Source organism: Vicia villosa, linkage group LG6 (assembly GCF_029867415.1).
Source record: "Vicia villosa cultivar HV-30 ecotype Madison, WI linkage group LG6, Vvil1.0, whole genome shotgun sequence".
NCBI lineage: Eukaryota > Viridiplantae > Streptophyta > Magnoliopsida > Fabales > Fabaceae > Vicia > Vicia villosa.
Window position 1 is genome coordinate 98,851,741 of NC_081185.1, and position 15,742 is coordinate 98,867,482.

The 15,742-nt window shown below is 37.3% G+C and overlaps 1 protein-coding gene and 1 long non-coding RNA gene across 3 annotated transcripts; both read left to right on the top strand.

Moving 5' to 3' along the window:
• The first annotated feature begins 1,704 nt into the window (after positions 1 to 1,704).
• Positions 1,705 to 2,196, top strand: LOC131614211 (uncharacterized). The gene is made up of 2 exons (XM_058885832.1): positions 1,705 to 1,864; positions 1,949 to 2,196. Exons 1-2 carry the CDS (start codon positions 1,705 to 1,707, stop codon positions 2,194 to 2,196), a joined length of 408 nt encoding a protein of 135 aa, XP_058741815.1.
• Positions 2,197 to 12,070: 9,874 nt separating this feature from the next.
• Positions 12,071 to 13,721, top strand: LOC131611942 (uncharacterized). 2 transcript variants are annotated; one of them, XR_009287239.1, is made up of 4 exons: positions 12,071 to 12,393; positions 12,518 to 12,830; positions 13,281 to 13,327; positions 13,427 to 13,721. It is a non-coding gene; the product is annotated as an uncharacterized LOC131611942 (long non-coding RNA). The 2 variants fall into 2 exon arrangements; XR_009287240.1 differs by lacking the exon at positions 13,281 to 13,327.
• Positions 13,722 to 15,742: the final 2,021 nt, after the last annotated feature.

Consider the following 15,742-nt stretch of genomic DNA (forward strand, 5'->3'; position numbering starts at 1 on the left):
TCGTTTTTCCATATAAAAACTTGATTTTATTGTTTTCCCCAAAAAAACTCGACTTTTTTCGTTTTTCCAAAAAAAACTCGGCTTTTTTCGTTTTTCCGGAAAAAAACTCGATTTTTTTCGTTTTCCCCAAAAAATCTCGACTTTTTTCAATTTATAAAAAAAAAACTCTATTTTTTTCGTTTTCCCCAAAAAAATCTCGACTTTTTCCATTTTTTCGAAAAAAACTCGGTTTTTCCGTTTTTCAAAAAAACTCGATTTTTTTCCCTTTCCCCAAAAAATCTCGACTTTTTTCATTTTTTCGAAAAAAATTCGATTAATCCGTTTTTCGTAAAAACTCGATTTTTTTCGTTTTCCCAAAAAAATCTCGACTTTTTTCATTTTTCCGAAAAAAACTCAGCTTTTTTCGTTTTTTCCGAAAAAAACTCAATTTTTTTCATTTTTCTGAAGAAAAAAAACTCGACTTTATTATTTTTTGAGGAAAACCTGATTTTTTTTTCGTTTTTTCGGAAAAACACGATTTTTTTCGATTTCAGAAAAAACTAGGTTTTTTAGTTTTTTGAAAAAACTCGATTTTTCGTTTTTCTGAAAAAACAAGATTTTTTTGTCTTTTCGAAAAAACTCGATTTTTTTGTTTTCCCGAAAAAACTGGATTTTTTTGTTTTTCGTAAAAACACGATTTTTCGTTTTTTCGGAAAAAAAACTCGATTTTTCAATTTTCTGAAGAAACTCGTAAATAATTTAAACCATTTAAAGTATAAAATAAAAATAATGCATTGGATTATCAAAATGTGTTGGATGGATTGGATCCATCCATGTATATAAATGGATGGATTAAATCCATCCATTAACTTATTTTTTATTTGGTGGATGGATTTGATGGATTTTTTGGTGGATGGATTTGATGGATTTTAGCTTAATGGATCTAATTGCCACCCCTAGATAATACCGTATCTGTTACGCAGAGCTCACCATTGTGTTTACTCAGTAGTTTATATTTTGTACTACAGCGAATCTGGTTCCATGCGTCGTCGGCTGAATATCCCGAAATTCCAAATTCTGTTATTGCGGCTTCGAGAAGATCGTCTTTCACTTTCGTCCACGCCCGATTGATTTTCTCATCCATGGAAGGGTTAGGGTTTGGAGATAGATCGCGTTAGGGTTTGGAGATAGATCGGGTTAGGGTTTGGAGATTGTTTTTGTTCGCGTTTGGTTACGGTTTTGTCTTTTGAGGATTTTGTTTCTATACCTATTTTGTTAGTGTGAGGTTTATATAAGAAAGAGGCCAAGAGTATAAAAAGCGTAGAGAGTATAAAAATATAGAGTGTAGAGAGTATACAATATAATAAAGTAAAAAGAGTTTTTTAATAAGTGGTAAAGATATCAAATTGTCATGTCTCAATTTAATTTTAAATATTATTTCTAAAATTAAAAATATTTCTATTAATATTTATACAATTCATTTTATTTAATTATATATTATATATTGTTTCATTTAATTAAATTTATATTGAAAAATCATATAATTAATTTTGTGTGGCTGGTTTTTAATATTTTAAATAAATATAGTAGAAATAAGTATATATTATATTAGATATGTAAATATAGAAAGATTATTATTAGTATTGATTACAAATGATTATTAGCCGAAAATCTTCTTCCTTTCTATCCCTCATTCTTTTTCTCTTCAACTACCACAAAACAGCCATGACTACCACTTCTGATTCCTCTAACAACAACTCTTCCCCAAAATCATCTGGTCATACCGACCCTCCTCCTCCACCTACCACTCCTACGCCGATTCACCCTGCTCTCACTGTCCCAAATATTACTAATTTCATCAAGATTACTCTGAGCATTGAAAAAGGCACGTATAACACGTGATCAAAACTTTTCAAAATTCATGCTCGAGTTTTTCAAGTGATTGACCATATCAATCCCTCTGAAACAGCCGCAGATCCCTCTCTCAAAACTACCGATCCACATTCATGGCTTCGTCTCGACGTTGTCGTTTTGCAGTGGATATATGGAACAATCTCCGTTGTTCTTCTAAAGACTATCATCGAACATAATTCCACCGCTGAAATCGTGTGGAATCGCTTATTCGGCATCTTTTATGATAACAAGAATTCCAGGGCTCTCTACCTAGAGCAAGAATTTTCGCAAACTCATATGGAGCAATTCTCTGATGCTTCCTGAAGGATAGAAAAACACTTAGAAAGGGGGGGTTTGAATAAGTGTAGCTTTAAAACTTGTAAGATAAAAACAATTTGCACAATAATTTTTATCATGGTTCGTTGTTAACTAAACTACTCCAGCCCACCCCCTTGGAGTGATTTGTGAATACAAGATCACACTCACAAAGATGTTTTTGATTCATGGCAAACTCAACAAGCATACAAGCAACAAGGCACAAGCAGAAGAACTCAAAGAAAAGCAAGCATTGATCACTTATGACAGAGCAGGTCGACCTACTATGCATATAGGTCGACTCAACACAAGCAAAACAAGAAGAATGCAGAAAAGCAGCAGTTAGGTCGACCTACTGTCAACCCAGGTTGACCTAAAATGGAGAAAATTCCATACACTTCTGCTAGGTCGACCCACACATCAACTAGGTCGACCTAAATTGAAGAAATGTCCTAAAACGCACTTGAAGAGAATTCTGGTCGACCTACTTCCCTAACAGGTCGACCTAAATGGGAGCAAATATCATTCAAAACTAATGCACCTCTGCTAGGTCGACCTAAGCACTACAAGAGGTCGACCTAATTGATCAAAAATGCCAAAATTTCTGGTTTTCTCTGCTCCAACTGATAAGCTCTCATATATATTGTCCAAGGTTCAATTATTGCAATCAACACCAACGACTGAAAGATACACAAAGTCTTCTCATCTTCGTTCTTCATCATCTCCAACACAATTACACATAATCATTCTTGCGTTGAGGGTTAGTGATCGAGTTCGATAACGTCCATGGAACGGAATTGAAGATTCCTAGTGGGTGAAGATTTGTGGGGTTTTTGGTGAATAAAATCCGAGGGTTTTGTCCTCCAAGATAGGTGTTTCTTGGGGGTTTTTATCAAGAGGTTTCATCGAGGATCCATCTGAGTGTGAAGATTGAAGAACAAGGGTTCAAGGCAATTCAAGACACTGCAGAAAAGGGATCAAGTGAAGCTCTTGGATCACCTTGATCTGGCTCAAGATTAAGGGGGAAGAAGATTCAAAGGATCGACAAATTCGGTTTATTGTTTATCGCTTTGCTTTCTTCTTTGTATAAACTGCTTTCAACATTAATGGAAGATTTCCCAATTTCAATTTGGAATTGGGGGCAGACGTAGTCGTAGCGAGGACGATCGACGAACTGCCTGAACAAATATCGTGTTCTTGTCGCTTTTATCTTTTCATTTACGTTCTGTTCATATTTGGTCATAATTGCAAAATTGATTAACGATTCAAGTGTTAAAATTGTGAATTAAGGTTCTGCATAAACATCACAATTCACCACATCTTGAATCATCATCAATTTGAACATTATCACCAAGTGTTTGTTTTTTTGCTTATTCCATTATTACTGCATTGCAAACCAAAGTTTGTCAATTTAGAAGTTAATTGATTTTCAGCTGTGAAACGTATTGATTCGATAACATATCACTTCATCGTTAATCTCAATTATCTTGTGGTTTTGTCACATATACGACCCTTGCAATAACGGTCCGAAATAGACGCAAGTCGATTCAGAACCGCTTTCGCTTTAGTTCGAAATAATTCAGAAAAACTCTGTGAGATCTATTCACCCCCCCTCTAGATCCTCAGGCCAGCGTCTAACAAGTGGCATCAAGAGCTTGGTTAATTCCGTGCTACGTGAAACACTTATTGGAAAGATGGCTTCCGGACCTAAAGAGGCTCATAATAGAGCTCCAGTTTTCAACGGTGAAAACTACGGCTATTGGAAGGATTGTATGTGTGTCCATATCAATGCAAATGATAGGAACATCTGGACAGCTATTGTTAATGGTCCCTTTCAGATCACCATAACAAATGCAGCTGGTGCAGTTGTCCCAAAACCAGAAAATACTTGGGATGCTGAAGATGAAAAGAGATATGCATACGATTGGAAAGCGAGAAACATTCTAATCTCAGCTCTAGGAGTTGATGAATACTATCGCGTTTCCCATTATAGATCCGCTAAAGCTATGTGGGACACATTGCAAGTTGCCCACGAGGGAACGGATGATGTCAAACTAGCTAGGATCAATACGTTAACTCAAGAGTTCGAACTGTTCCACATGGAAGATGGTGAATCCATCGAAAACATGCAGAAGAGATTCGTTCACCTGAAAAATCGGTTAAATTCTCTTGATAGACCTGTTTCCAATGCATTTGCTACTAACAAAATCTTAAGATGTTTGAACAGGGAATGGAAACCCAAGGTTACAGCAATAAAGGAAGCAAATGATCTAAACACCTTAGACATTACCACTCTCTTTGGTAAACTAGAGGAACATGAACAACGCCTTAAATGCCTTGACATGCATGAGAAAAGGGCAAAGAAAGAAAAGAACATGGAGAAAGAGGTAGAGAAGAAGTCAATAGCTCTAAAGGCTTCAAGCTCCAAGACCTCAAGACAAGAGCTAGAGGATAGTGATACAAGTGATGACGAAGACTCTGATGATGAGGAAATGGGACTGTTTGTGCGAAGATACAACAAATATCTAAAGAAAAATGGAGCAAAACATTCTGACAAAGGCTTGATCAACTATAGGAAGCAATCAAACAAGTTCAAACAAGATGACAACAACAAAGGAAAAATCAAAGGCCCTTGCTTTAATTGTGGGAAAGCCGGTCACTACAAACCGGATTGTCCATACCTTAAGAAGGAAAAAGAGAAGAACCAAAGCAAAGGTCATAACAAATCTAAAAGAGCCTACATAGCATGGGAAAGTGATTCATCCAGTGAAAGCTCATCAAGCGATGAAGAAGAATCAGCAAACTTATGTTTTATGGCTCATCAACACAAGAAAAAGAAAGCTGTAAGTCATCTTAAACCTGAACTCGTAGATAAGGTATCTCATTCTCAACTAAAACTTGCTTTTGAAGAATTACATAGAGATGCAATTGAAGCTTTCAAACTTTTGGCCTCAAATAAGAAAATCTTTTCATATCTTGAATCAAAAGTTGAGAAAACCGAAAAGGATATGGAAGCTTTAAAACAATCTATGCTAGACATTCAAAAGGATAAAGTTGAAATAGATCCTACATCATGGTTTGGTTGTGAGACATGTCACATTTGGCAAAAAGAAATAAGAGATCTAAAAGCCAAATTAGACAAGGCTCTACAACCAAAAGTGACCTTTGCGGTTGATCCAAATAAGTTCAAAAGATCGTATACTCCTTTATATAGTAAATACACTTTTGTACCAAAAGTATCAACTAGCAAAACAGCATATTCTCATCATATTACCTGTCATTATTGTTGCAAAAAGGGTCATACCATTGAAAAATGCAAATTTAGGAGAATTTTAGTTCCTAAAGGAGTATTTCAATGGTTGCCTAAGTGCAACAAATTATGTACTCACTACCAAGGACCCAATGAAAATTGGGGACCTCCCTCTCTAAATTAATCTTGCAGGAAAAGTGTCTTGACATTGCCGAAAGGTTGTGGTTCCTTGATAGCGGATGTTCAAGACACATGACGGGAGACCTATCTCTTTTCGTTGAGTTTCAAGCAAAGAAAAAGGGGTATGTCACCTATGGAGATAACAATCGGGGAGCCATACTTGGTAAAGGAAGTGTAGGTCTTTCGTTTAATGGTGCAGGTCCATCCACTGAAGACATTGTCAAAGATAAGGAAGACGAGAATGAAAGTATTGTAAAGAAAGATGCTGAGAAAGAGAAAGATGAGTCTCATGATGAAAATGAAAAGGAAAGCATCTCAAATAATGAAGAACTTCCTAAGGCTTGGACAAATGTGAAAGACCATCCAATTGACAACATAATAGGAGACATCTCAAAAGGCGTTACAACACGCTCAAAGATAAGTAACTTTTGTCATCATTTTGCTTTTGTTTCACAAGTTGAGCCGAAAAACGCTAAGGACGCATTACTTGATGAGCATTGGCTAATGGCCATGCAAGAAGAATTAAACCAATTTAAACGGAATGATGTTTGGGACTTAGTCCCTCATCCGGGAGATCATCAAGTAATCGGCACTAGATGGGTTTTTCGTAACAAACTTGATGAAAACGGCGTTATTACTAGAAACAAAGCTAGATTAGTTGCCCAAGGTAACAATCAAGAGGAAGGTATTGATTATGAAGAGACATACGCTCCTGTAGCACGTCTCGAAGCTATTCGCCTCTTACTTGCCTATGCTTGTTCAAAAGACTTCAAACTATTCCAAATGGATGTTAAAAGTGCCTTTCTAAATGGCTACATAAATGAAGAGGTCTATGTTGCTCAGCCACCCGGCTTTGAGAATTACATGTATCCAACTCATGTTTATAAGCTGAAACGTGCTCTATACGGTCTTAAACAAGCCCCTCGGGCTTGGTACGAACGATTGAGTAAATTTCTTCTTAGCCAAGGGTACTCTAGGGGTAAAGTTGACACTACTCTCTTTATTAAAAGAAAAGATAAAGATGTTCTCTTAGTTCAAGTATATGTAGATGATATTATATTTGAGTCGACTAATGCAAAACTTGTCAAAGATTTTTCTAAGCTTATGCAGAGCGAATTTGAGATGAGTCTCATGGGTGAGCTAAATTTCTTCCTTGGCCTACAAATCAAGCAACTCAGTCATGGAACGTTTGTGAGTCAAACTAAATACTGTACAGAGCTGCTCAAAAGATTTGGAATGAGTGAAGCGAAGGAGATTAACACACCTATGGCAACAAATACTAACCTAGACAAAGATGAGAAAGGTAAAGAGGTTGATGTAAAATTGTACCGAGGTATGATAGGTTCACTATTGTATCTTACCGCCTCAAGACCAGACATTATGTTTAGTGTGTGTATGTGTGCAAGATATCAATCTTGTCCAAAAGAATCTCACCAAAAGGCTGTCAAAAGAATTCTGCGCTATTTACGTGGAACTACTACCTATGGCCTATGGTATCCAAAGGGAAATGACTGCTACTTGGTAGGTTTCTCCGACTCAGATTTTGCTGGCTGCAAATCCGATAGAAAAAGCACCAGTGGAACATGTCATCTATTCTCAAATTCATTGATAAGTTGGCATAGCAAGAAACAAGTATCGGTTGCATTATCTACTGCTGAGGCAGAATATGTAGCTGCAGGGAGCTGTTGTGCGCAAATATTATGGCTCAAGCAACAACTTCTTGACTTTGATATTAAGCTTGATCGTATACCTATCATGTGCGATAACACAAGTGCCATAAACTTGAGCAAGAATCCTGTCCTACACTCACGAACCAAACATATTGAAATAAGGCATCACTTCCTAAGAGATCATGTAGATAAAGGAGACGTTATATTTGAACATGTAGAGAGCAAGAAGCAACTAGCTGACATATTCACCAAACCTCTAGCAACGGAGCAATACTTCAACATTCGTAGGGAATTAGGGATACTAGATATCTCTAATTTGGGCTAATTACGTTTGTTTCTCTTAAAGTTATTCCTTTACTTTATATCTATATATTGATTATTCTCAAGCTAACATTTCTCTTAGTGTAAAGGTAGTTCTTCATCAAGCCAGACATCATTCCACATTGACTAAAGGCTTCCATAAACGGTGACACCTACACATTGAGAAGACGGTAACATCATTGTTGTTCACTTCCAAAAATATCATTGATACTATAATATGCTATCAATTAACATGCTTATAGTGACTTCATACATATATATCTCTTGCTCATGTATGTGTTTCATCTTTAATCATAGCATATCATATTCTGAACATACAAGCAAGTAACTAGACATTAGCACATCTCATAAAGCGGATTTTCATAAATTTTGGGAATTTAGGTCGACCTACTCTGCCTCTGAGTCGACCTACACAAGTCATTTTTCAGCTTACAAACTAAAATGCCCAGTTACGTCGACCTACCCTTCTTTTAGGTCGACCTAATCTGCGTCATTTTAAAGGCTTGTCTGTTAGGTCGACCCAGCACCAAATTAGGTCGACCTACTGCTACATGCTTTACGTACACAGTTTTTTTTGCATATTATGTCTGTTGGAATGGACTTTTATACCTGTCTTTTTTACTACCTACCTCTTATATACTACTATGAATGCTCGAGTTTTATCTATGTTTCTCTCGTTACTCTCCTCTTCTGTTTCGTTGTATCTCTTTTGATGTTGTCAAAGGGGGAGATAGATGTCGAGTGTACGGGGGAGCTCAGCTGAGTGTACGGGGGAGATTTTACCACTTATTGCTAAAGCTTCTACTACCGGTTTGCCATCATCAAAAAGGGGGAGTATGTGAATACAAGATCACAATCACAAAGATGTTTTTGATTCATGGCAAACTCAACAAGCATACAAGCAACAAGGCACAAGCAGAAGAACTCAAAGAAAAGCAAGCATTGATCACTTATGACAGAGCAGGTCGACCTACTATGCATATAGGTCGACTCAACACAAGCAAAACAAGAAGAATGCAGAAAAGCAGCAGTTAGGTCGACCTACTGTCAACCCAGGTCGACCTAAAATGGAGAAAATTCCATACACTTCTGCTAGGTCGACCCACACATCAACTAGGTCGACCTAAATTGAAGAAATGTCCTAAAACGCACTTGAAGAGAATTCTGGTCGACCTACTTCCCTAACAGGTCGACCTAAATGGGAGCAAATATCATTCAAAACTAATGCACCTCTGCTAGGTCGACCTAAGCACTACAAGAGGTCGACCTAATTGATTAAAAATGCCAAAATTTCTGGTTTTCTCTGCTCCAACTGATAAGCTCTCATATATATTGTCCAAGGTTCAATTATTGCAATCAACACCAACGACTGAAAGATACACAAAGTCTTCTCATCTTCGTTCTTCATCATCTCCAACACAATTACACATAATCATTCTTGCGTTGAGGGTTAGTGATCGAGTTCGATAACGTCCATGGAACGGAATTGAAGATTCCTAGTGGGTGAAGATTTGTGGGGTTTTTGGTGAATAAAATCCGAGGGTTTTGTCCTCCAAGATAGGTGTTTCTTGGGGGTTTTTATTAAGAGGTTTCATCGAGGATCCATCTGAGTGTGAAGATTGAAGAACAAGGGTTCAAGGCAATTCAAGACACTGCAGAAAAGGGATCAAGTGAAGCTCTTGGATCACCTTGATCTGGCTCAAGATTAAGGGGGAAGAAGATTCAAAGGATCGACAAATTCGGTTTATTGTTTATCGCTTTGCTTTCTTCTTTGTATAAACTGCTTTCAACATTAATGGAAGATTTCCCAATTTCAATTTGGAATTGGGGGCAGACGTAGTCGTAGCGAGGACGATCGACGAACTGCCTGAACAAATATCGTGTTCTTGTCGCTTTTATCTTTTCATTTACGTTCTGTTCATATTTGGTCATAATTGCAAAATTGATTAACGATTCAAGTGTTAAAATTGTGAATTAAGGTTCTGCATAAACATCACAATTCACCACATCTTGAATCATCATCAATTTGAACATTATCACCAAGTGTTTGTCTTTTTGCTTATTCCATTATTACTGCATTGCAAACCAAAGTTTGTCAATTTAGAAGTTAATTGATTTTCAGCTGTGAAACGTATTGATTCGATAACATATCACTTCATCGTTAATATCAATTATCTTGTGGTTTTGTCACATATACGACCCTTGCAATAACGGTCCGGAATAGACGCAAGTCGATTCAGAACCGCTTTCGCTTTAGTTCGAAATAATTCAGAAAAACTCTGTGAGATCTATTCACCCCCCCTCTAGATCCTCAGGCCAGCGTCTAACATGATTTACCTCACCTGAAGATTTGATCCACTAATAACACAAGATTACAATGGTTTTCCACTTAGATAACCTCTAAGTCTTCTAGAGTATTCTGATCACAACCTGATCACTCTAGGAACACAATGCTTAGATACCCTCTAAGACTTTCTAGAGAATCCGATCACAACTTGATCTCCTCTAGTTCTTACAAATGAATGTAAACAAATTCTTATTGTCGCAGGCTCGCGAAAATGATGAACAGAGTCGCCACCAATATATTTATCCCAAAGAGGGAAAGGAATATCAGAAAACCTGGAAAAGAATAAGAACGAGGTCTTTCGACCAGAGATAGGGTACGGGAGTCGGTTACGCAAGGGGAAGGTATTAGCACCCCTCACGTCTGTGGTACTCCACAGGATCCACTTATGTTTGTTCTATTCTAAAGGTGTATAAATCTAAAGCTTAATTACTAAGGGAATGCATGCAAATGAAAGAAAAGAAACACGGGGAAAATAAGGTCTATAAATAGTTGTGCTCGCCTAGGCCCCGCGACCCAATGCCTACGTATCCTTTTCAGGAATCAGAGCGCCGTAGTTCGGCTCTTTAGTTTTTGTTTGTTTTTGTGTTTTTTAGTTGAACAGTTACATTCGCACTCCGCTGCTCGACCTCTGGAGTCTTAAGCTGGGAATGGAGCGGAAATAACGTGTCCGATTAGGAGAAAGAATGCCCTGAAGGCAAGAGAAAGAATGCCTCGGAGGCAAGAAAAAGAGGAGAGAAAATTGGTTTGTGTTTTTTATGTAACTTCATGATGAACAAAACCCAATACAAGGTTTCGCACCACTTCATTACTTTGTTTAGGTCCGAGCCTTTATTAAGTGTTTTAGATGTTTTTGGTTGAGTGTTTTTTAAGGGAATTTACTCTGCGATTCGAATCACATAAAAATGTATAATGATGGAGAAGCAGATTAGGGAATGAATCCCACTCACTTCTATCCCATTATGTAATGTTCGAGAAACAGATTAGGGAATGAATCCCACTCATTTCTCTCCCATTAAGTAGTGACCGAGAAACAGATTAGGGAATGAATCCCACTCATTTCTATGTCACTAAGTGATTGAGAAACAGATTAGGGAATGAATCCCACTCATTTCTCTATACTAAGTGATTGAGAAACAGATTAGGGAATAAATCCCACTCGTTTCTCTCCCACTTTTAATGAAGTGTGATTCGTCTCTTCCTTTATTAGATGTTTTAAAATTGAAAAGAAAAAGAAGAAGAAAACTAGCCTAAAATGAATAACTAGCTTAATATGATGAAGGGAACTTCTAAGTCTTAATGTTGTCATGGTTTCTACCTAATGGTTAGGAGCAAAAAGCGGCATGAGAATATAAGCATAAGCGGAGATCAATATTACAAGTAAAATACAAGTAAATAATGATACCAAAATAGTGTAAAATGGCTAACATAAACACTTGAAAATATGGTACAAAACATGATTCAAAATATTGCACAAAATGAATTTAAAGATACTATTTTTTATTATGGGTTTTTTATGACAAGAGTACATGATTTTAATCAAGCAAAAAGAAATGAAATAAAAGCCTAAACTATTATTTTTGTTGATTATTTTTTATGTCAAAAATTATGCATTAAAAGTCTAAAATGATAGTGAAAAAAATTAGTAATTCAATTAGTAAAGAAAAGAAATTAATTAAAACCTAAGTTTATTAATTAATTAAAGAAACAGGGTGTAAAACTGAATACAGGGGCCTGTAAATAGTAACCAAGGCGCTGGGCCCATACTGTTGGCCCAGCAGATAGATTTTGTGTGGTCTCAGGGGGGTGAAAGTTGAATACAGGGGTGTAAGGAGAACTGGGCGCAGGCCCGAAGCCATGGCCCAAACAGTTTTTTTGTTCATATCTTTGATTCAGCCAAAATGGGTTACGGGCCTTAGGGGGTGTATGAATAGCGAGTTCGGCCCAAGATCTTGTTTTTGTTATGATCCATATTAACATTATTAATGATTATTATGCCAATCCAGATTAATCCAATAATTAACCTATATTAATCCTAATTAACACACCATTAATCAAAAAAAAAATTAAAAAGAAAAAGGGAGATTAGGGTTAGTGGTTATGACCTTTGAGGTCCTTCTCTCAGACTCACTTTCCCTTTTCTCGCTCTTCTCTCTCACGAACGAATGCGGCGGCGACTCCCTTTCCTTCTCCGACGATAACTCGGCGTTTACAACCATAAAAATGGCCGCGCTGCAACAAACCGAACGTCCTCTCCCCGATTCTCTCTCGTTTCACCCCCGCTCATACCTCAGCCAATCAAAACCTTTCGTCTCGGTCAAGAACCCTAGCTGGAGTGGCGCACAAGGTTGATATTCGAAGAATTTCGGCACTGAGGCGATATTCTTCCGAGATTGATGAGATATGCGAACTGAATGTAGAGGAGTAATGAAATTCTTCAGGTGAGTCTTGGATCTTTCTGTCAATTTCCGTATTCGACGCTTCTTCTTTTTCTCTATTTTTTGCTTCGAGTATTGGATCGATGATGATGAAGAGTCGATGATGAGTATTGTGTTGTTGATGCAGATAGTATGTCGACGAGATATTGGGAGAAGAATACGAATTGTGCCGAATTGATGATTCTTGGTTGAAGGTTGAGGTATGGTTGAAGATTGTTGATGGAGAGTGAATGATGATGAGTGAAGCTATGACGAATGATGAAGATTGAAGAATTGGTGGAGAATGGTGAAAATGGTGGAGGAAACTGAAAAATGGTGGAGCTGTTGAATATATAGGTTGATGGAGGGAAGAGAAGTTAGTTATAGAGTGAAGAGATCTCAGCCCTTGATTGAGTAGGTTTGTTACACAATGGATGGAGAGGATTGAATCTGTTTCAGAGGTAAAAATCTATTCCCTGCATTCTCTTTTCTTGTTAACTGAATGGTTATAGTTAGTTATATCAGTTAGTATTCTGTTAGAAGTTATAACTGAATAGGTTAAAGAAGTTATTGTGTTAGGAAAGTTAGTTAGGTTTGGTAATGACAGTTATGAGTGTTAGTAAATCTGTTAGGAGTGTGTATGGATTCTATTGAAATTGCGAAACTGTTGAGCTTGTGGATTGCATGGTAGTGAACTTGCTCCATTTATTTGTTAGGTTTTTTTTTTAGGATTGATAAACCTGCTGAAGTGTCATAAATACTCTGACTTTGTACTGAACTGCTTATTTGTTGCCGAACCGATGTGCTTTTCCCATTTGAATTCTAGGTTCTTTTGTTTTGGCTTTTGATTTCTCATGGCAAGGGCTTTGGTTGTAGGATAGGATATATGCTGATTCTGTTTTGTTATGCAGGGCTGTTTCGACTGAAAATGGTGTAGGGACTGTTTTCTTTTTGAACTGTATGGATGTGAACATTTGGACCTCTATTTCCTTTTTTGTTGAAATGTGCAGAATGCAGTATGAACTAATGTGGAATGGATTTGGTTTTCAATGTGCAGGTTTAGACTTAGCGGGATAGAAGAGCCTTGAGCCTTACACTTGAAGCATGGTTGAAAGTTGGAAGACACGTGGCTTGGAACTTGAAGAAAAGATATGTAATACGGAATCAAAGAGGCCAACACAAAATCGATGGGAGTTTAGGATTGGAGACAGTAGGCTAAGGGCACATTTTGTGTAGTTTGTCTTGATGGTGTAATATTTGGAAATGTTTATATTGGAAATGGCCTTGTACTGAAATAGATTTGAAACCCAAAATATGTAATAGTTTATCTTGTAATTGGAATAAAACTTTGAAATGTGTTGAATTTGTAATGCAAGGCGATCTTTCTCAAACATGACGTTTGGACATGTATTTTCCTTCTTCCAAAATTCAAATTGTCCTTTGTTCTTTAGAACCTTGAATGAGTATCAACAAATATGATGAAAACCATAAGTCTTAGGAAGAACTGTGCTTGAAAAGTCATCCTCCCATGATTGACTTTGATAAAAAAAGTAACAATTCTATCAAGTATCTTCTAGCTTGAAATGATTCATAAGTTCCTTCAATTTTCCAATCTTTCTCTTAAATATGTCTTGTAGTCCTAATAATCAGATAATTCATTCTTCAACGAGACTTACATGAATTAGGCCTTACCTAATGATGAAAACCTTTAATCCATAGGAACAGCCATAAACTCTCTAAGTCCCAGTTCGAAGCACAGAGGAGAGCCAAATGAATAAGTTTTATTTGATATGTACACCTCAAGATCAATATGAAGCCTTAATAATTCAAAATCTTTCATCCCAATACCAAGTTATTGATTAATGATGAATGACGAGTTAGATGACCTAATGGAGATTATGGGATGCATAAGCCAATTAGCAGTAAAATTAGATGGGCAAATTTTGGGGTGCAACAGCTGCCCCTATTTAATCGTCTTAAACCTGAAGGTGAGATTGGCGCTAGCCTTTCGAGCATTCGAGGTAGAAGAAGATTAAATACTAAGTGAACCTGAAAATTTGCCTGATGAGATATGATCCACTGGAGAAAAGAATGGTGTCAAATCCACTGAGGAAAATCGTATCAATTCTGGATTGATCGAATTAACTCTGGGTTAGGAATGAAATACACATCAACTCTGGGTTGAAAAAGAAAGGTGGGTCGACTCTAGCTCGAAGAATAAAGGGAAGTCAACTCTAGGTGGGATAGGAGGTAAATATCAACTCTGGGTTGAATGGAAAAAGAGAAGGATCAACTCTGGGTTGAGTAAAAGAAAAGATAACCGTCAACTCTGGGTTGAGTGGAAAAGGAAAGAATCAACTCTGGGTTGAATAAAAGATGACCGTCAACTCTGGGTTGAGTGGGAAAGGATGATCAATTGAAAAAAAGGGATAACCGTCAACTCTGGGTTGAGTGGGAAAGGAGAAAAGAAATATCCATCAACTCTGGGTTGAGTGGGAAAGGAGAAAAGATAAAGAAATATCCGTCAACTCTGGGTGAGAGGGAAAAAAGAGACAACCTTCAACTCTGGGTTGAGAGAGAAACAAGAGACAACCTTCAACTCTGGGTTGAGAGGGAAAAGACATGAGGTAACCGTCAACTCTGGGTTGAGAGGGAAAGGCAAAGGATAACCGTCAACTCTGGGTTGAGTGGGAAAGACAAGAGATAACCGTCAACTCTGGGTTGAGTGGGAAAAGGAAAGAATCAACTCTGGGTTGAATAAAAGATGACCGTCAACTCTGGGTTGAGTGGGGAAAAAGAAATCAACAAGGAATAACCGTCAACTCTGGATTGAGTGGGAAAGACAAGAGATAACCGTCAACTCTAGGTTGAGTGGGGAAAAAGAAATCAACAAGTAATAACCGTCAACTCTGGATTGAGTGGGAAAGACAAGAGATAACCGTCAACTCTGGGTTGAGTGGGGAAAAAGAAATCAACAAGGAATAACCGTCAACTCTAGGTTGAGAAAGAAATAACCATCAACTCTGGGTTGAGTGGGAAAGAGAAATAATCAATTCTGGATTGAACAAAGGATAACCGTCAACTCTGGGTTGAGTGGGAAAGGACAAAAGAATCAACTCTGGGTTGAATAAAAGATAACCGTCAACTCTGGGTTGAACACAAAAACATCAACTCTAGGTTGAAGAAAGATGAACATAATTGACTTTGGGAGATGACACCACAATAGTAACTCTGAGTGATCCAGTGGAATATCAATTAATTGCTTGTAGGGACCTCATCTGATGAGTAACTTGGCTTATGCTTCACATGCAAATGTTTGATTTATTTGTGCACTTCTGGAGATGCTATGCAATGATTGCTATATGCAGTGTAC

What these genes read in the sequence shown, in the direction of transcription:
- LOC131614211 (XM_058885832.1), top strand. Translation starts at nt 1,705, where the DNA reads ATGACTACCACTTCTGATTCCTCTAACAACAACTCTTCCCCAAAATCA. An exon ending in TACTCTGAGCATTGAAAAAG is followed by an intron (nt 1,865 to 1,948) that starts GCACGTATAACA and finishes CCTCTGAAACAG; the next exon opens with CCGCAGATCCCTCTCTCAAA.